General features: G+C 38.9%; 1 protein-coding gene across 2 annotated transcripts in view; it reads left to right on the top strand.

The window, feature by feature from the left end:
• The first annotated feature begins 400 nt into the window (after positions 1 to 400).
• The window catches only part of LOC122428259 (UDP-glucuronosyltransferase 2C1-like), a 33,641-nt gene continuing 12,943 nt past the window's right edge, over positions 401 to 21,098 (top strand). The window contains exons 1-4 of one of the 2 annotated variants that reach the window (XM_043448164.1): positions 401 to 1,173; positions 16,606 to 16,754; positions 18,583 to 18,714; positions 20,366 to 20,453. In XM_043448164.1, the coding sequence (XP_043304099.1) occupies positions 453 to 1,173; positions 16,606 to 16,754; positions 18,583 to 18,714; positions 20,366 to 20,453 (1,090 nt within the window). In that variant the 5' untranslated portion in view covers positions 401 to 452. The remainder of the gene's footprint in view (positions 1,174 to 16,605; positions 16,755 to 18,582; positions 18,715 to 20,365; positions 20,454 to 21,098) is intronic. The other variant, XM_043448163.1, reaches the window with a different exon arrangement.

Below are 21,098 nucleotides of genomic sequence, written 5' to 3'. Positions count from 1 at the left end.
CATCTCTTAAAAGGTATGTATTTCTGGCCTTAAGTGATGATCTCTTCTGTACCTAAAATATTTAGAAGAGTTATCAGTAAAAGAAACACTACAGAGATCTTCCTGTTCAAATGATCATAAAAATAAAGTCAGAAAAAAAATTCCAAAAAATCTAGCCCTAATAGAATATGCAATCACATAATGTCGGATTTTCAAATATTATTTAGAAATTATTATGGATTTGTGTTTAAGCCTGAGTATATATTTCCTAACTCAGTGTATTGTGTTATATCAAGGTGTTTTTTTTTTCCCCCCATCAAAGGAGTTGCTTTTCATTTTAATCCATAATACAAAGTACACAAGTCAAAGTTCAGCCCAACCTACTATGAACTGATTGCGAAAGTTAAGGAGAGATCTTTGGACTGTGAGTTTCATGCATTCGGTTTAAGATTTAATTCAAGCAGGAACTAACCATGAAGACCGTGAAAGGCTTCTGCATGCTTTTCTTGCTGCATCTATGTCTCCTTGACTCTGGAAGGACGGGCAAAGTTCTTGTATGGCCTGTGGATTTTAGTCACTGGATTAATTTAAAAGTGATTCTAGAAGAACTTCACCTTCGTGGGCATAAGATAACTCTTCTGGTACCTTCACAAAATCTTTTGATTGATCATACCAAGATTCCCTATAATGTGGAGATCCTCCAGCTTTCAGTAACTAAAGAAGCTTTCATAGAAGAGCTCAGTACCCTGCTCTATAAAGAAACTTTTGAACTGCCAAAACTCTCATGGTGGGTAAGGCAAATAAAACTGGCAAACTTAGTCAGACAATTTTTATTAACAAACAAAAGAGCGTGTGAAAGTGTTTTCACAAACAAGGAGTTACTCAGCAGGCTACAGGCAGCCAAGTTTGATGTCTGTATTGCTGACCCTTTAAGTTTTGGTGGGGAATTGGTGGCTGAACTCCTGAATATTCCATTTATACTCACTTTTCGATTTTTCTATGGGAATGTCATTGAAAGACTGTGTGCTGGGCTTCCTATGCCTTCTTCATATGTTCCTGGAATCACATCAAAACTTACAGACAACATGACTTTTATACAGAGGCTGGAGAACTGGTTACTGTATACAGTGAGTGACATGATATATACATATTATGTATTTCCAGAATGGGATGAATACTACAGCAAGGTTTTAGGTAAGAATAATGTGTATATAATAAATATTCTTATATCCTATAAATAATGTAAACATTTATCTGACTGTATGAAAACTTACAATGGTATTTTAGGGTGGCTACACTGTTTTGAATGTAAAAATTAACACACACTCTCTTTTTTTTTTTTGGTTTTGTGTTATATGACTGAATAATGATAACATTCCGTCTTGGGGATCTTCCCAACCCAGAGATCGAACCCAGGTCTCCTGCATTGCAGGCTGATTCTTTACCATCTGAGCCACCAGGGTAACCCTGATATATATCCAGGAAGGAATATTCTCTATATTTAAGCTTAAGTTTTTGGAGTGTCTGGAAAACCCAAATCTGATAGTGTGTTTAATTTCCATAACCTTGCACTACTCTGCGTTCCACTTCTCCTCATTCACAGCCTGATTTCTTTCTGATTAACCTGCTCTTCTTAAGCCTTTATATTTGTGTTCTATGAAGGAATGGTTAATAGATGACCAGGTTTGCTATGTTGTGAGCATGAAACTAGAAAATAAATAATGTAGTTTGGTTTCATTTGTTCTTGTCTTCAAAAGTGTAAAAACAAAAAAAGACTTTTTTCCTATAGCGCCATGCTTCTAGACTTTTAACTCACTTCAGTGTTTTGTTCTTGTTGTTTTATTTAAGGTTAGAGGTCATTAGAGATCAACTAATGTCTTTTGACCCTGAGCACAGATTTTTCGTCTATTTTAGCAAGCCCATGTACCCCTTCTATTTTGCTTTTGAATAATTTATTTTTTATTATGTTTATGTGATTATGGTAAGGAAATTTTGCATAAGAGGTAACTAACCTTTGAGAAAGCAGTACCTTTCATATATTAGTTAGATTTTTTGAAGTATTATTAACATGCAACACTGTATTAGTTTCAGATGGTGACAAAAAACTAGTCAATAGTCAACCTGGGAAAGTATGGAAGATTTCATTCGAGCCAATCTGAGGATTATAACCCTGGAGAAAATCTGTCAGGAAGCTCTGAGGAATGCCCTGCCCACTAGAAGTTAAAGAACTGTTACATAAGATTTTGAGGGAAGGGGTTATACCTGAAAGATATACATCAGAACACGATGTTGCCAGTTTATGTAGTCATAAACATTGAGTAGTGGGTCACTGTGACCCTTTAAAAGATTAAGGAAAGAATGTTAGCTTATAATGAGCTACCCTGCTGGTGCCAGGAGGAAATTACTTTTTTTGTAGAGTAAACGTCCCCGTGTCTTCTGAGGGCATCTAGTTAATGTATAATGCAGACACATTGCACACTGAAACGGGGAGTGCCGGGCAGTGGCTCAACTGGTAGAGAAATTTTTATGCAATATTTTGCTTGCCCAGACTTGAAATAATTTTGTTTCAACACAGGTATACAACAAAATGATTAGATATTTGCACCTATTGTGAAATAATCACCAAATTACTCTAGATAATACCCATCACTACACATAAACACACTTGGTATTTATTTGAAAACTTTTAGTTTCTACTTCTGTTATTTTTGAGACTGGACCCAAATACTGCATTTCACACTCTTTTCTTGACTATGAGGGACATTCCCATTTCTTCTAAGTGATTCTTGCCCATGGTAGTAGATACAATGGTCATCTGAATTAAATTCACCCATTCCAGTTCATTTTAGTTCACTGTTTCCTAAAATGTCTATGTTCACTCTTGCTATCTCCTTTTTGATCACTTTCAATTGATGTTGATTTGTGGGCCAAACATTCCAGGTTCCTATGCAATATTCTTATAGCATCGGCCTTTACTTCCATTTCCAGCTACATCTAAACCTGGACATTATTTTTGCTTTCGCTCCATCTCTTCAATGTATCTGGAGTTATTTCTCCACTCTTCTCCAGTAGCATATTGGGCATCTACTGACCTAGGGAGTTCATTTTTCAGTGTCATATCTTTTCACCTTTTCATACTGTTCATGGGGTTCTCAAGGCAAGAATACTGAAGTGATTTTCCATTCTCTTCTTCAGTGTACCAGGTTTTGTCAGAACTTTCTGCTGTGACCCATTCATCTTGGGCAGCTCTACATGGCATGGCTCACAGTTTCATTGAGTTAGACAAGGCTGTGGTCCATGTGAACAGTTTGGTTAGTTTTCTATGTTTTTCATTGTGGTTTTCATTTTGTCTGCCCTCTGATGAAAAGGATAAGAGGCTTATGGACGTTTTCTGAAGGGAGAGACTGTCTGTGGGGAAAACTGGATTTTGTTCTGATGGGAAGGGCCATGCTCAGTGAATCTTTAATCCAGTGAATCTTTAATCTGCTGATGGGTGGGGCTGAGTTCCATCCTTATTGTTTGGCCTGAGGCCAAACTTTCAACCCATGCCTCCGCCAGAGATTCCTGGACACTCAAAGACAAGTCTGGCTCAATCTCCCACTGGCCTCGAAAAATCAAATTCCCTGGGGCTTCTCAGTTACCAGATTTCCAGGTTGGAAAATCTGTTCTAAGAAAATCTGAACTTTCTTATGAATGTGAGAAAATCTTTGGTATAATTGTTCTGCAGTTTGTGGGTCATCTGCTCAGTGGCTCTATGGTGGGGCTAATAGTGACCTCCATTATGAGGCTCAGGCCACACATCAGATAATCCAGGCCTGCTGCAGTTAGAATCCCTGTCTCCACAGCAGGCCACTGCTGACCCATACCTCTGCAGGAGACACACAAACCATCCAAGGTAGGTCTGGTTCAGTCTCTGTGGGATGTCTGGCTCTTGGTGTGTGCAAGAATTTGAGTCCTCCAAGCATCTCTGGTGAGTATGGGGTTTGATTCTAAAAAAAAAAAAAAAAAAAAAAAATTCCCTCCTACCATCTTAGTGGGGATTCTCCTTTGCACTTGGAATTGGGATAGCTTTTATTTATTTATTTATTTATTTTTGGTGGAATCCAACATTCTGTCTATGGTTGCATAGCAGCTAGCTGCAACTTTGGAATTCACACAGGTGATTAGCACATGACCTTTTACTCTGCCATCTTGTTTGTTGATGTCCTTTTCATCATAGGGGACTGGAAGGCAAAAGCAGGAAGTCAAGAGACAGCTGGAGTCATAGGCAAATTTGCCTTGGAGTTGAGAATGAAGTGGGGCATAGGCTAGCAGAGTTTGGTCAAGACAAGGCAATGGTCATAGCAAACACCCTCTTCAACAGCACAAGAGGAGACTCTAGACATGGACATCACAAGATGGTCAACACCAAAATCAGATTGATTATATTCCTTGGAGTCAAAGATGGAGAAGAACTATACAGTCAGCAAAAACAAGACTGTCAGCTGATTCTGGCTCAGATCATGAACTCCTTAATACCCACTTCAGACTTTAGCTGAAAGTAGGGGAAACCACTGGATCATTCAGGTATGACCTAAATCAAATCCAGTGTGATTGTACAGTAGAAATGACAAATAGATTTAAGGGGTGAGATCTGATAGACAGAGTGCCTGAAACTAAGGATGGAGGTTCATGACATTGTACAGGAGGCAGTGATCAAGACTATCTCCAAGAAAAAGAAATGCAAAAGGTAAAATGCCTGAGGAGTCCTCATAATTAGCTGACAAAAGAAGAGAAGCTAAAGGGAAAGGAAAAAAGGAAAGACATATCCATCTGGATGCAGAGTTCCAAAGAATAGCAAGGAGAGATAAGAAAACCTTCCTAAGTGATCAGTGCAAAGAAATAGAGAAAGACAATACAATAGGAAACACTAGAGATCTTCAAGAAAATTAGAGATACCAAGGCAATAGTTCATGCAAAGATGGACACAATAAAGGACAGAAACGGTATGGACCTAATAGAAGCAGAAGATATTAAGAAGTGGTGGCAAGAATACACAGAAGAACTGTATAAAAAAGATCCTCATGACCCAGATAACCACGATGGTGTGATCACTCACATAGAGCCAGACATCCTGGAGTCTGAAGTTAAGTGGGCCTTAGGAAGAATCCCTATGAACAAAGCTAGTGGGTTTGAAGACATTCCAGCTGAGGTATTTCAAGTCCTAAAAGATGATGCTGTGAAAGTGCTGGGAGTTGTTTTTATTTTGGTCCATCACTTCATTCTTTCTGGAGCTATTTCTCTACTCTTCTCCAGTAGCACTTTGGGCACCTACTAGCCTGAGGTATTCAACTTTCAGTTTCGTATCTTTTTGACTTTTCATATTGCTCGTGGCATTCTCAAGGAAAGAATGTTGTTGATGTGGTTTGCAATTCCCTTTTCAGTGGACTACGTTTTGTCAGAACTTTCCATCATGACTTCTCCATGTGTGCGACGCTAAATGGCATGGCTCACAGTTTTATTGAGTTAGACGAGGCTGTGGTCCATGTGATCACTTTTATTAGTTCTGTATGATTGTGGCTTTCACTCTACCTGCCCTCTGATGAATAAGGATAAGAGGCTTATGAACCTTCCTGATGGGAGAGACTTGGATTACCATGATATTGAATGATTTGCCTTGGAAATGAACAGAGATCATTCTGACACTTTTGAGATTGCATCAGTCTCCAATTGATGGTTGGATGGCATCACCAACTCAATGGACATGGGATTGGGTGGACTCTGGGAATTGGTGATGGACAGGGAGGCCTGGCGTGCTGCGTGTCATGGGGTCCCAATGAGTCCGACACGACTGAGCGACTAAACTGAACTGAACTGGTGGGAGAGACTCAGTCAGTCAGTCAGTTCAGTCTCTCACTCATGTCCAACTCTTTGCGACCCCATGAATCGCAGCATGCCAGGCCTCCCTGTCCATCACCAACTCCCGGAGTTTACTCAAACTCATGCCCATCGAGTCCGTGATGCCATCCAGCAATCTCATCCTCCGTCGTCCCCTCCTCCTGCTGCCCCCAATCCCTCCCGGCATCAGGGTCCCTTCCAATGAGTTAACTCTTCACATCAAGTGGCCAAAGTATTGGAGTTTCAGCTTCAGCATCAGTCCTTCCAATGAACACCCAGGACTGATCTCTTTCAGGATGGACTGGTTGGATATCGTTGCAGTCCAAGGAACTCTCAAGAGTCTTCTCCAACACCATAGTTCAAAAGCATCAATTTTTCGGTGCTCAGCTTTCTTCACAGTCCAACTCTCACATCCATACATGACCACTGGAAAAACCTTATCCTTGACCAGACGGACCTTTGATGGCAAAGTAATGTCTCTACTTTTTAATATGTTATCTAGGTTGGCCATAACTTTCCTTCCAATTAGTAAGTGTCTTTTAATTTCATGGCTGCAGTCACCATCTGCAGTAATTTTGGAGCCCCCCAAAATTAAAGTCTGACACTGTTTCCACTGTCTCCCCATCTATTTCCCATGAGGTGATGGGAACAGATGCCATGATCTTAGTTTTCTGAATGTTGAGCTTTTAAGCCAAGTTTTTCACTCTCCACTTTCACTTTCATCAAGAGGCTTTTTAGTTCCTCTTCCCTTTCTGCCATAAGGGTGGTGTCATCTGCATATCTGAGAGTATTGATATTTCTCCCAGCAATCTTAATTTCAATTTGTGCTTCTTCCAGCCCAGCATTTCTCATGATGTACTCTCTGTATAAATTAAATAAGCAGAGTGACAATATACAGCCTTGACGTACTCCTTTTCCTATTTGGAACCAGTCTGTTGGTCCATGTCCAGTTCTAACTGTTGCTTCCTGACCTGCATACAGGTTTCTCAAGAGGCAGGTCAGGTGGTCTGGTATTTCCATCGCCTTTAGAATTTTCCACAGTTTATTTTGATCCACACAGTCGAAGGTTTTGGCATAGTCAATAAAGCAGAAATAGATGTTTCTCTGGAACTCTCTTGCTTTTACGATGAGCCAGCAGATATTGGCAATTTGATCTCTGGTTCCTCTGCCTTTTCTAAAACCAGCTTGAACATCTGGAAGTTTTCGATTCACGTATTGCTGAAAGCTGGCTTGGAGAATTTTGAGTATATCTTTACTAGCGTGTGAGATGAGTGCAATTGTGTGGTAGTTTGAGCATTCTTTGGGATTGCCTTTCTTTGGGATTGGAATGAAAATGGACCTTTTCCAGCCCTGTGTCCACTCCTGAGTTTTCCAAATTTGCTGGCTTATTGAGTGCAGCACTTTCACAGCATCATCTTTCAAGATTTGAAATAGCTCAACTGGAATTCCATCACATCCACTAGCTTTTTTCGTAGTGATGGTTTCTAAGGCCTACTTGATTTCACATTCCAGGATGTTAGCTCTAGGTGAGTGATCACACCATCGTGATTATCCGGGTCATGGAAATCTTTTTTGTATAGTTCTTCTGTGTATTCTTGCCACCTCTTCTTAATATCTTCTGCCTCTGTTAGATCCATACCATTTCTGTCCTTTATTGAGCCCATTTTTGCATGAAATGTTCCCTTGGTATCTCTAATTTTCTTGAAGAGGTATCTTGTCTTTCCCATTCTGTTGTTTTCCTCTATTTCTTCACATTGATTGCTGAGGAAGGCTTTCTTATCTCTCCTGACTATTCTTTGGAACTCTGCATTCAAATGGGAATATCTTTCTTTTTCTCCTTTGCTTTTCAATTCTCTTATTTTCACAGCTATTTGTAAGGCCTCCTTAGACAACCATTTTGCCTTTTTGCATTTCTTTTCCATGGGGATGATCTTGATCCCTGTCTCCTGTACATTGTCATGAACCTCTGTCCATAGTTCATCAGCTCTCTGTCTATCAGATCTAGTCCCTTAAATCTATTTCTCACTTCCACTGTATATTCATAAGGGATTTGATTTAGGTCATACTTGTATGGTCTAATCATTTTCTCCACATTCTTCAATTTCAGTCTGAATTTGGCAATAAGGAGTTCATAATCTGAGCCAGTCAGCTCCAGGTCTTGTTTTTGCTGACTATAGAGCTTCTCCATCTTTGGCTGCAAAGAATATAATCAATCTGATTTCGGTGTTGACCATCTGGTGATGTCCACGTGTGTAGAGTCTTCTCTTGTGTTGTTGGAAGACGGTGTTGGCTATGACCAGTGTGTTCTCTTGGCAAAACTCTTTTAGCCTTTGCCCTGCTTCATTTCATACTCCAAGGCCAAATTTGCCTGTTACTCCAGGTGTTTCTTGACTTCCTACTTTTGCATTCCAGTCCCCTATAATGAAAAGGACATCTTTTTTGGGTATTAGTTCTAAAAGGTCTTGTAGGTCTTCATAGAACTGTTCAACTTCAGCTTCTTCAGCATTACTGGTTCAGCCATAGGCTTGGATTACCGTGATATTGAATGGCTTGGCATGGAAACGAACAGAGATCATTCTGTCATTTTTGAGATTGCATCCAAGTACTGCATTTTGGACTCTTTTGTTGACTATGATGGCTACTCCATTTCTTCTAAGGGATTCCTGCCCACAGTAGTAGATAAAATGGTCATCTGAGTTAAATTCACCCATTCCAGTCCATTTTTAGTTTGCTGATTCCTAGAATGTCGACATTTACTCTTGCCATCTCCTGTTTGACCACTTCCAATTTGCCTTGATTCATGGACCTAACATTCCAGGTTCCTATGCAATATTGCTCTTTACAGCATCAGACCTTGCTTCTATCACCAGTCACATCCACAACTGGCTATTGTTTTTGCTTTGGCTCCATCCCTTCATTCTTTCTGGAGTTATTTCTCCACTGATCTCCAGTAGCATATTGGGCACCTACCGACCTGGGGAGTTCCTCCTTCAGTATCCTATCATTTTGCCTTCTCATACTGTTCATGGGTTTCTCAAGGCAAGAATACTGAAGGGGTTTGCCATTCCCTTCTCCAGGTGACCACATTCTGTCAGACCTCTCCACCATGACCGACTGTCTTGGGTGACCCCACACGACATGGCTTAGTTTCATTTAGTTAGACAAGACTGTGGGCCTGTGATCAAGTTGGCTAGTTTTCTGTGATTATGATTTTAGTGTGTCTGCACTCTGATGCCCTCTTGCAACACCTACCGTCTTACTTGGGTTTCTCTTACCTTGGACGTGGGGTATCTCTTTACGGCTGCTCCAGCAAAGCGCAGCTGCTGCTCCTTGCCTTGGATGAGGGGTATCTTCTCACTGCCACCCCTCATGACCTTCAACGTGGAGTAGCTCCTCTTGGCCCTCCTGCGCACGCACAGCAGTCGTTCCTTGGCGGTGGGTTAGCTCCTCTCGGTTGCCACCCCTGACCTCGGGCGTGGGGAAGATCCTCTCGGCCGCCACTCCTGTGCTGTCGCAGCCTGGCACTCTCAGGCGCTACCCCTGCCCTTGGGCGAGGGGTAGCTCCTCATGGCTGCGCTTCTGTGGGGTCCGTCGCAGCCGACAGTGCCGGAATAGGACCCTGTTTTTTCCGGAAATAATGGCTTCCTGCCTATACCCTCTCTTGACTTTGTAGATTAGTAAGAGAGTCTTGATTTAAATGGCCACCTCCTCCAGGATGGGCTTTCCTTGTGTCTCAGCTGGTAAAGAATCCACCTGCATTGCAGGAGACCCAGGTTTGATCCCTTGGTTGGGAAGATCCCACGGAGAAGGGAAAGGCTACCCACTCCAGTATTCTGGCCTGGAGAACTCCTTGGACTGTATAGGACGATGGGAGAGAGGAACTGTGGGGAAATCTGGGACTTGTTTTAATGGGCAGGGCCATGCTCAGTCAATCTTTAATCTAATTTTCTGCTGATGGAGCTGTATTACCCCCCTGCTGTTTCAGTTCAGTTCACTTCAGTTCGTTGGCTCAGTCATGTCGGACATTTGCAACCCCATGGACTGTAACATGCCAGGACTCCCTGTCCATCACAGCCTTCTGGAGTTTACTCAAGCTCATGTCCATTGAATCTGTGATGTCATCCAACCATCTCATTCTCTGTCATCCCTTTCTCCTCCTGCCTTCAACCTTTCCCAGCATCAGGGTCTTTTCAAATGAGCCGATTTTCATGTCATGTGACCAAAGTATTGGAGTTTCAACTTCAGCATCAGTCTTTCCAGTGAATATTTGCTACTGATTTCCTTTAGGATGGACTGGTTGGATGTCCTTGCTGTCCAAGGGAATCTCGAGCATCTTCTCCAACACCACAGTTCAAAATTATCAGTTCTTCACTCAACTTTCTTTATCGTCCAACTCTCACATCCATGCATGACTACTGGAAAAACCATAGCCTTGACTAGATGGCTCTTTGTTGGCAAAGACATGTCTCTGCTTTTTAATATGCTGTCTAGCTTGGTCATAACTTTTCTTCCAAGGAGCAAGTGTCTTTTAATTTCAAGGCATCAGTCACAATCTGCAATGATTTTGGAGCCCCAAAAATTGAATCTCTCACTGTTTCCACTGTTTCCCTATCTATTTACCATGAAGTGATGGAACCAGATGCCATGAACTTAGTTTTCTGAATGTTGAGCTTTAAGCCAACTTTTCAGTCTTCTCTTTCACTTTCATCACGAGGCTGTTTAGTTCTTCTTCACTGTCTGACATAAGGGTGGTGTCATCTGCATATCTGAGGCTATTGATATTTCTCGTGGCAATCTTGAGTCCAGCTTGTGCTTCATTCAGTCCAGCATTTCTCATGATGTACTCTGCATATAAGTTAAATAAGTGTGTGACATATACAACCTTGACATACTCCTTTTCCTATTTGGAACCAGTCTGTTTTTCCGTGTCCAGTTCTAACTGCTGCTTCTTGATCTGCATACAGAGTTCTCAAGAGGCATGTCAGGTGATCTCCTATTCCCATTTGTTTAAGAATATTCCACACTTTGTTGTGATCCACACAATCACAGGCGTTAGCATAGTCAATAAAGGAGAAATAGATGTTTTTCTGGAACTCTCTTGCTTTTTCAATGATCCAGTGGATATTGGCAATTTGATCTCTGGTTCCTCTGCCTTTTCTAAAACCAGCTTGAACATCTGGAAGTTCATGGTTCACATATTGCTGAAGCCTGGCTTTGGGAATTTTGAGCATTACTTTGCTAGAGTGTGAGATGAATGCAACTGTGTGGTAGTTTGAACATTCTTTGGCATTGCCTTTCTTTGTGATTGGAATGAAAATGGACCTTTTCCAGTCCTGTGTCCACTCCTGAGTTTTCCAAATTTGCTGGCATATTGAGTGCAGCACTTTCACAGCATCATCTTTCAGGATTTGAAATAGCTCAACTGGATTTCCATCACCTCCACTAGCTTTGTTTTGTAGCTATACTTTCTAAGGCCCACTTGACTTCACATTACAGAATATCTGGCTCTACATGAGTGATCACACCATCATGATTATCTTGTCGTGAAGATCTTTTTTGTACACTTCTTCTGCATATTCTTGCCACCTCTTCTTAATATCTTCTGCTTCTTTTAGGTTTATACATTTTTTTTTTGTTTGTTTTTATTGAGCCCATATTTACCTGAAATATTCCCTTGGTATCTCTAGTTTTCTTGAAGAGATCTCTAGTCTTTCCCTTTATATTGTTTTCCTTTATTTATTTTCACTGATCCATGAGGAAGGCTTTCTCATCTCTACTTGCTATTCTTTGGAACTCTGCATTCAGATGGATATAGCTTTCCTTTCCTCCCCCCCCCCCCGCCCTTTTTTCTTTTGCTTCTCTTCTTTACACAGCTATTTGTAAGGCCTCCTCAGACTACCATTTTGCTTTTTTGAATTTTTATTCTTGGTGATGGTCTTGATCTCTGTCTCTTATACAATGTTTGGAACCTCCAAGTATGGTTCATCAGGCACTCTATCAGATTTAATCCCTTCAATCTATTTCTCACTTCCACTGTATGATTGTAAGGGATTTGATTTAGGTCATACCTGAGTGGTCTAGTGGCTTTCCCTACTTTCTTCAATTTAAGTCTGAATTTGACCAACAGGAGTTTATGAACTGAGCCATACTCAGCTCCCAGTATTGGTTTTGCTGACTGTATAGAGCTTCTTCATCTTTCACTGCAGAGAATATAACAAATCTGATTTTGGTTTGACCATCTGGTGTTAAGGATGTGTAGAGTCTTTTTTTGTGTTGTTGGAAGAGGGTGTTTGCTATAAACAGTGCTTTCTCTTGACAAAACTCTATTAGCCCTTGCCCACTTCATTCTGTACTCCAATGCCAAACTTGCCGGTTACTACAGGTATTTCTTGATTTCCTACTTTTGCATTCCAGTCCCCTATAATGAAAAGGACATCTTTTGGAGGTGTTAGTTCTAGAAGTTTTTGTAGGTCTTCAATAGAGCCATTCAAATTAATCTTCCTCAGCATTGTCAGTCAGTCAGTTCAGTCGCTCAGTCGTGTCAGTCCCTGTGAACCCATGGCCAGCAGCATGCCATGCCTCCCTGTCCATCATCAAGTCCCGGAGTTACTCAAACTCATGGCCATTGAGTTGGTGATGTCATCCAACCATCTCATTCTCTGTCGTCCCCTTCTCCTCTCACGTGCAATCTTTCCTGGCATCAGGGTCTTTTCAAATGAGTCAGCTCTTCATATCAGGTGGCCAAAATCTTCAGCATTACTGGTCGTTAAGCCCATGCCTCCCCTGGAGACTCCTCAACACTCATAGGCAAGTCTGACTCAGTCTCTTGTGGAGACACTACTCATTTCTCCTGGCTGCTGTTGTGTGCAAGATTGTTTTCTGTGCTCTCCAAGTGTCTGTTTCTCCAATCCTGTGGAAGAACATTATAGAAAGTGTTATAATGACGTCCCACTAGTTTCCAAAATCATATTCCCTTGGGGTTCTCATCTGCTCACCAGCTCTATGGTGGGGCTAATGGTGACCTCCTCCAAGAGGGCTGATGCCACATGGTGCATGACACAGGTCTGCTGCAGTCATAGCCTCTGCCACTGCAGCAGGCCACTGCTGACCTGTACCTCTGCAGGAGACAAGCAAACAATCAAGGGCAGTTCTGGCTCAGTTTCATTGGGACGTCTGGGTCTTGGTGTGCACAAAATTTTGTTTGAGCCTCCAAGCATCTCTGGCAAGTATGGAGTTTGATACTAACTGCAATTTCCCCTCCTCCTACTGTCTTGTTTGGGCTTCTCATTTGCCCTTGGACCTGGGGTATCTTCTTTTGGGGGAAATCCAACCTTCTTCTCTCTATGGTTTTTTAGCAGCTAGTTGCAATTTTGGAGTTTGCACAGGAGATGATGAGTGCACATCCTTCTACTCCATCATCTTAATATCAAGATACAGTCCATGGAATTCTTCAGGCCAGAATATTGGAGTGGGTAGCCTTTCCATCCTCCAGAGGATATTCCTATCCCAGGGATCAAACTCAGGTCTCCCACATTGTAGGCGGATTCTTTACCAGCTGAGCCATCAGGTAGCCCACATATACTTTGGTATCATATCTAAATTCACTGCTACTATGAATGTCAAAAATTATTTTCGTTTATTTTCTTTGAGTAATTTTATGGTCTTAGTTCTTGTATTTAAGCCTCTTATCCATTTTAATATAATTTTGTAGTGGAGTAGGATCAGAGTCTAGTTTTATTCTTTCCTATGTGACTATCCTTTTAATTTTTCCAGTAAGAATTATTTAAAAGACTATCTTCTTTCATTGAGTATTTTTGGCTTCCTTATGAAATATTTGTAGACTACATATGCATGAGCTTATCGTTGGACTTTTGCTTCTGTTCTAATGGACCATGTGACTGTTTTTAAAACTGCACGTATTGTTTTGAGTAATATAATTTTACAATATTTCTTATAATCAGAGTGTGTGATGCCTACAGCTTTGTTTTTCTTTCTCAGGATTGATTTGTCTATTTAGAACTTTTTCATTTTAATATGATATTTTATTTTTGTCCTTGTTAGTAATTTTAACAGATGTATCTCTACTACCCTATCATTACTAAACGTTGTGTTTATTCCTAAAAAAAAAAAAAAAAAAGGATATAGTTGTGATCTGTTATTTTATATAGCCACTTCATTTTTCCTTTTTTTAAGTGAAGTGCATAGTTCATTTGGTAAAGAATTCACCTGCAATGTAGGAGATCCCAGTTCGATTCCTGGGTCGGGAAGATCTGCTGGGGAAGGGAGAAGCTACCCGCTCCAGTATTCTTGGGCTTCCTTTGTGACTTGTCTGGTAAAGAATCCGCCTAAAATGTGGGAGACCTGGGTTCGATCCCTCGGTTGGGAAGATCCCTTGGAGAACGAAAAGGCTACCCACTCCACTATTTTTACCTGGAGAATTCCATGGACTGAATGGAATCTCTGAGTCGCTAATCATGGGATCGCTAAGAGTCGCACACAACTGAACAACTTTCACTTCACTTGAAAAAAGGGAGTGACAATAGGTCTATTCAATATTTCCTCTTCGAAATAACTCAACAACTCACAAACAACAAGAGTCTGTCTAACGAACTCTGCTGTCCGGCAATATGTAATATGTTAAAAAAAGGCATATGACTTAATCAAGGTCGATGCGTTGCATTGAAACTTCTGGGCATTTTGTGATGGAAACAGGTGCTTATATTTCTAGAAATGGCGTTATAAAATGTGGGCAGAAACTATCACACATCCATGTTGAGAGTTCAAGCTACAAAAGGCAACACTGAGAAAAGATAACTTAAAATTTCATGAAAGCGCCATTTGCTGAGTCATGGATTAAGCTTTGAATGATCTACAATTGGATTGAAGCTGTTTGTTTACTTCTTATCCCAGTAGTCTGACACTCAGTTTAGGAACATCTTTTCTAGTGATAGGGTATTGCTGTGTCCCTGATTCTTCTGTAATTCTCAGCAACATAGACTATTCTTTGGTGGAATATACCAATAATCTGAGAGGAAGAGTAAAACTTGGTAAATAGAAGAAACACATTTCTTTTTATTCTCATCGATATTAAAATGCTATAAGTTATGGATATAATTTGGCTATTCAGAATTTAAAATCTTCATTATATTATGTATTACAAATATGTTTTTCAAATTTTAAAAATATAATGCATAATTTAGAAAATTTTATCTATAAAATTATAAATATATTTTATTAATATACATTCATACATATTATAAAATATATAAACATATAATAAATATATGCACAAACATACATTTATGTATAAAATATAAATTAATAAATGATTTATAAAACTATTCGTTAAAGCATGTCATAGTATGTTCAAATAACTGATGAGAAAATAACCAAGAAAGACAGCATTCATTTCAAAAACTTGAGAAACTCTTTATAAAACTTTCAGGAGATAAAGGAATTTTAGGATAGGAATAGTAGTCTAGACAAAACAATGGTTAAAAAATACCTTATAGAGCAATAGAATCATGATTTGGGAGATGTTATTTTCCACCATACAGAAATATAACAGTTTACAATTAACTTCAAAGTATATTATCTCAAAAGTTCAGAGTAAATTAAAAAATAAATGACAAAGTAAAACCTATGTACATTTTTCTAAAGATATGTGCTGAATATGAAAGTGGATATTGCCATTACCAGAATAAAACCCCTCATTGACTGAGATTTGCCTTGATCTGTTATGCAGATACATCTTCCTAGGAGTTCAAAACCCCTTATATTTTCTAGTCAAACCTTTAGCACACTTAGAACATCAAGGAAAATATTCAAAAAGCCATGTGGTGAGAAACCAGATGGCTATGGTTTCCTCCTCTCAGTGACATGGAGCACATATTTCAAAAGGACACCACAACTCTGGGTAATATTTGCTACAAAATAGAAATTATTTCACCTCCAGATTGCTATGCATTGCAATATTTTCACCAAGAGGATAAAATCTTGTAAAATAGGAAATTTCATTTACTATAGCAAAGGAGACAATCATTTTAAGAAAGGTATTAAAAGTATTCAGGATGTAATTAGCTGTGGCAACACACTTGAAAATAATAGAAAAAAAAGATGGGTAAAATGCAAGCTGGTTTTCAACATAATCAGAGGCTTTTGGAGCAATGAGGATGAGATAAATTGGAATTCCAGAAAAGAAGGTGCGACTCTACCACAGAAGACTGAGAATCGCTTCCCAACTTTCTTGTACTTAATAGAAGCACCTGAGTGGGCTCAGATTTAGATCAAGATGAAAGACTCCACTAACAGAGAGAAAGCAACAGGATTTTGGCCTTGCTCCATACTTAAATCTGTGTTTGAAAGTGAAAGTGAAAGTTGCTCAGTCTTGTGGGGTTCTTTGCGACCCCTTGGACTTTAGAAGTCCATGGAATTCTCCAGGCCAGAACACTGGAGTGGGTAGCCTTTTCCTTCTCAAGGGGATGTTCCCAACTCAGGGATCGAACCCAGGTCTTTGGCATTTCAGGCAGATTCTTTACCAGCTGAATCAAAAGGGAAGCCCAAATCTGTGTTTACTTATTCATAATCTGACTATGTGTATTCTTCAGGGTAAAAGGCCAATTGATTTAACCTGGGTTGCATAGGCTCAGTATTGGTCTTTAAGAATTTACTTAGAAAATTAGGTGAAGATATATCTCTCATTTAACATATCAGATTCCTTTCCCTCTATTATACTTCATTGTTATTCAGGAAAACCTACCACACTATGTGAGATTATGGGGAAAGCTGACATGTGGTTGTTTCGAAGTTACTGGGATTTTGAATTTCCTCAACCTTACTTACCTAATACTGAATTTGTTGGAGGACTGCACTGCAAGCCTGCAAAACCCCTACCTAAGGTAATTAAATGTGCTTATTATTTTCCTACATGAATGAAGTGTGAAGTGTTAGTCATTCAGTCTTATCCGACTCTTTGCGACCCCATAGACTGTAGCCTGCCACGGTCTTCTGTCCATGGAATTTTCCAGGTAAGAATACTTGAGTGGAATTGCCATTGCTTTCTCCAGGGGATCTTCCCAACCCGGCTATGAGTATTTATCTCTTAAAATGATTTCTGGTTTATTGTTAACAATATTTGATCCCCAAACAGGGAAAATAGACATAGAATTTAATGATCATTATTTTCTTAGTCTATACACTACAGTAAGAAGGTGAGCCTTTATTTTGGATTTTGGATTATGTATTATTATCTAATAGGTAGTCCTCAATATTTTATTTTCTTGTTCAAAGTATATTAACTATTCATGAAAATGTGTTTTATATAAATTTTAAAATATTTCCTAGTATCTTATGAATACTATGTGATAATTGAACATAAAGATATCATTATATCTTAAGTCAAATGATCTCTAAACAGTGTAATGGTTAACTTTAAGTGTTAACTTGCCTGACCAGGTAACCAGGTATTTAGACAAATATTTTTCTAGAACTTACTGAGAGGCTATTTTTAGATGAAATCAACTTTTAAAGATGTGGACCTTGATTAAACCATTGACTCTCCATTTTGTGGGTAAGCCTCATTCCATTAATTGAAGATGTGGATAGAACAAAAGACTGAGTTCCACCAGTAGGCAGCCTTCATACTTGAACTACGGCAGTGGCTCGTTGAGTCTCCAGCCTAACGTACTGTTCTGCAGATTAGATTTGACATCCTCCATAACCATGTGTGTGAGTGCTAAGTCACTTCCGTGTTGTCTGAATCTTTGCAACCCCATAGACTACAATCTGGCAGACTTCTCTGTTCATGGCATCCTCCAGGCAAGACTGTTGGAATTGGTTGCCATTTTCTTCTCCAATAACCATGTGAGAAGTCCCTTAATATAAATATCTTCCTTGTCTTTCCATTTCATGCCTCACACACATTCTTTTTTTTTTGTCATAGTTAACTGGCTTAGTTTTGCTAGTATTTAAAAAGAGGATGGAAAGATTTATTTCAATATGATTATACATGTTGTTTTTTGTTTTCAATTCAAAGCTATATATTTCTAGTATATCCCTATAATCCTCAGAGTATGCTTTATAGGTATTTCTGCATTACTTGTCTGGTCAGGAGCTACATGGCTACCTCATTGCTAATTGTATATGTGGAAGCTTATACAAAAATGTATATATAATCAAAGTAAAAGAAAATAGAAATTTAGAAAACAGAGAAAAGTAAATATACCAAAATTGTGTCGTTTTCCTGACCATGATTCCACAGAAAAAAATGAAAAAACCTTATTAGCATCTAAGGCTAAATTGCAGCACCAGAGCTATTTAATTTAAATGTAGCAATTTGCTCTGCCAGCCTCTGCTGTGTAGACTTGAACAAATTACTTAACCTTACGGAGATAGATTTCCCACCTGTAAATGTATAGATATCTCATAAAATCACCATATATCTAAGTTAAATGACACATGTAAAGAGCTCAGCAAATGGCAAAAGATAACAGTCAGTCAATAATTTGTAAACACAAATGGACAAGCACAAAGACACACACATACCTCAATTATGCTTTACTAAATGAGTCTTTAATAACAATAATTTTTAATTTGCCATCTATTATACACTGAAATCATTAACATATGAAAGTATAGAACTGTTCTAATAATTCAGACACATTGAGAAGAGTGTGACATCTATTATAACGGTAAGCTTTTATATTACAAAGACTGTTTTCTTCATAGGAGCTCGAAGAGTTTGTTCAAAGCTCTGGAAAAGATGGAGTCGTGGTGTTTACTCTGGGGTCAATGATCAGAAACCTCTCAGAAGAAAAATCTAATGTGATTGCATCAGCCCTTGCCCAGATTCCACAGAAGGTCAGATAATACTTTTTTTTCCCCAGAGACAGCTGTTTTAAATCCAATAAGTTCATAATAAAAGTATACTTGTAAAATGTAGGAAAGGGTATTGATATTGTTAGTCTCAACTTAAGTGAGCTCTAATGAAAGTGTATAAATGATAAAAGGGGATATTTGATCGCTATCTTGCTTTAAACCTGGCATTATTAGGGAAATTCTATTGCAGTATTTTCTTTAAATAGTAAACTAAAATTAATCGTTTTCTACTGTTAAACCATCAGTCAGCTTTGTGCATTAGGTTTTAAGGCATCCATGTAACCTAACACTTTTTGATGTTCTTATATTTCTTTAAATCTGAAGCATATAAACAAGTTACAAATAACATGACAGAAATTAAAGGAAAAGATATTCAAAATAATAGGTTTGATTCTCAGAAGGTCTTGGGACTATATTTTCTAGTAATTACTGATTTTGAGCATTGTCATAATTGAGCCTGGAAATAAGAGTTTAGATTCTAAAAATAATTCTAAATAATTATTCTTCTAATAATCCTAAATAATGAATCTTAAAAATAATCCTAAATGAAATCCTAAATAATGATTCTTTAACATTTCTTTAACAATACAGTAAAAAGATATAGGAGTATACTTTACAATGTTCCAGTAAACTATAATTTTTATTGGTACCATTCTAGGTTTTAACTGAGAGACATCTTTTTCTCAGTTCACTACAGTCGCTCAGTCATGTCCAACTCTTTGTGACTCCATGGACTGCAGCACGCTAAGCCTCCCTGTCCATCACCAACTCCAATGGGTCAGGAAGATCCCCTGGAGGAGGGCATGGCAACCCACTCCAGTAATCTTATCTGGAGACTCCCCATGGACAGAGGAGCCTGGCAAGCTGCAGTCCATAGGGTCACAAAGAATCGGACATGACTGTGCGACTGGATGTCATGCCATATGGCTGATGGTTACACAATGTGGATGTTTCTAATGCCGCCAAACTCTAGACTTAGAATACTTTAAAAAGATAAATATGATTATGAATATTTTACTGTATGAGTCTACATTACTGGTAAGTATGTAAACAGTAGTTCAAAAGAGGTAATTAACATCCTTCCACTTGCCTCTGAAATCTGTTTCAAAAATCCCCTTTACCAGAGTGGCCTAGTAACACCAGTATGTAGTTCTTTCAGATTCAGATTGTCATTCTTCATCTACATCTTCATCATTTTTCTTCATTGGGTTAAGTTAGAATTAACCAGAAGATGAAAGGCTATTGACTAGGATTATTGCAAGCATTTGAAAATATGGTTGTAGTGTTGATGGTTTAAAAATATTCATTACCTAATCACATAGGGACTCAGTTTGCTTGTCCATTACCTGGAGGCATCAAATTTGATTGAAGTGAAGTCACTCAGTCGTGTCTGACTCTTCTCAACACCATGGACTATTGCCTGCCAGGTTCCTCCATCCATGGAGTATTCCAGGCAAGGATACTAGAGTGTGTTGCCATTTCCTTCTTCAGGGGATCTTCCTGATCCAGGAATCAAACCCTGGTCTTCAGTATTGTGGGCAAATTCTTTACCATCTGAGTCATCAGGGTACGTTAACTTCTTCTGACAGGATATGATTCTAAAATCTTCTAGTAAAGACATTTATCTTTATAGGTTCTGTGGCGATACACAGGAAAGAAACCAGAAACACTAGGAGCCAATACCCGGCTATATAAATGGATTCCACAGAATGATCTTCTTGGTAAGACCAAAGAGAAGAAAGATAAACAGAGCTGAATGAGGTATAATCTGAATGATTATTCAATAACAGATATCAACAAATTTGTATTTAAAATAAGAGAAAAAAATTTAATAAATCTTCACATTGCTTCACGAGTTTTGAAAGGATTGTTCATGACACTTGTTAAAGAGTGTAAAGCACATTTATTCAAGACCATCACCATAAGTACAGTTATTAGGGCAATAAAACAGAGAGACTGGAAACAATTTGTACGCAGAAATAAAAATGGGGAATTTATCACAAAAGAACATAGTGAAATTTGATTGGATGGAAAATTGCAGAGTTCAGCTGACCTAGTAGAATGCTTGCTAAAATTTGGCAATACAGAGATAGTGGAACCACAAAATCAAATTCTAATTGAGAAGAGTTCAGCTGAACCTGACTAGACCTTGGTCAAGGATCCTTGTCAAACTCTAACATAAATATCAAATTTATGGCTCTCTCATTTATGATATAATCTCTCCCTCCTCAGGATCAAGATCAGAGAAAGTACCTTTAGATCAGGCTTTCATTAACTTTTGTATAGAATACTGCATCACACTCCTATTTCTCTTCACCAATTTTCTCACACCTCTCTTCTCTATGGAAAAAATAAAATCTAGCAAC

Source organism: Cervus canadensis, chromosome 26 (assembly GCF_019320065.1).
Source record: "Cervus canadensis isolate Bull #8, Minnesota chromosome 26, ASM1932006v1, whole genome shotgun sequence".
NCBI classification, from domain to species: Eukaryota; Metazoa; Chordata; class Mammalia; order Artiodactyla; family Cervidae; genus Cervus; species Cervus canadensis.
The sequence above is the reverse complement of the archived record's forward strand: the minus strand, read 5'-3'. Positions and strand labels throughout refer to the sequence as shown.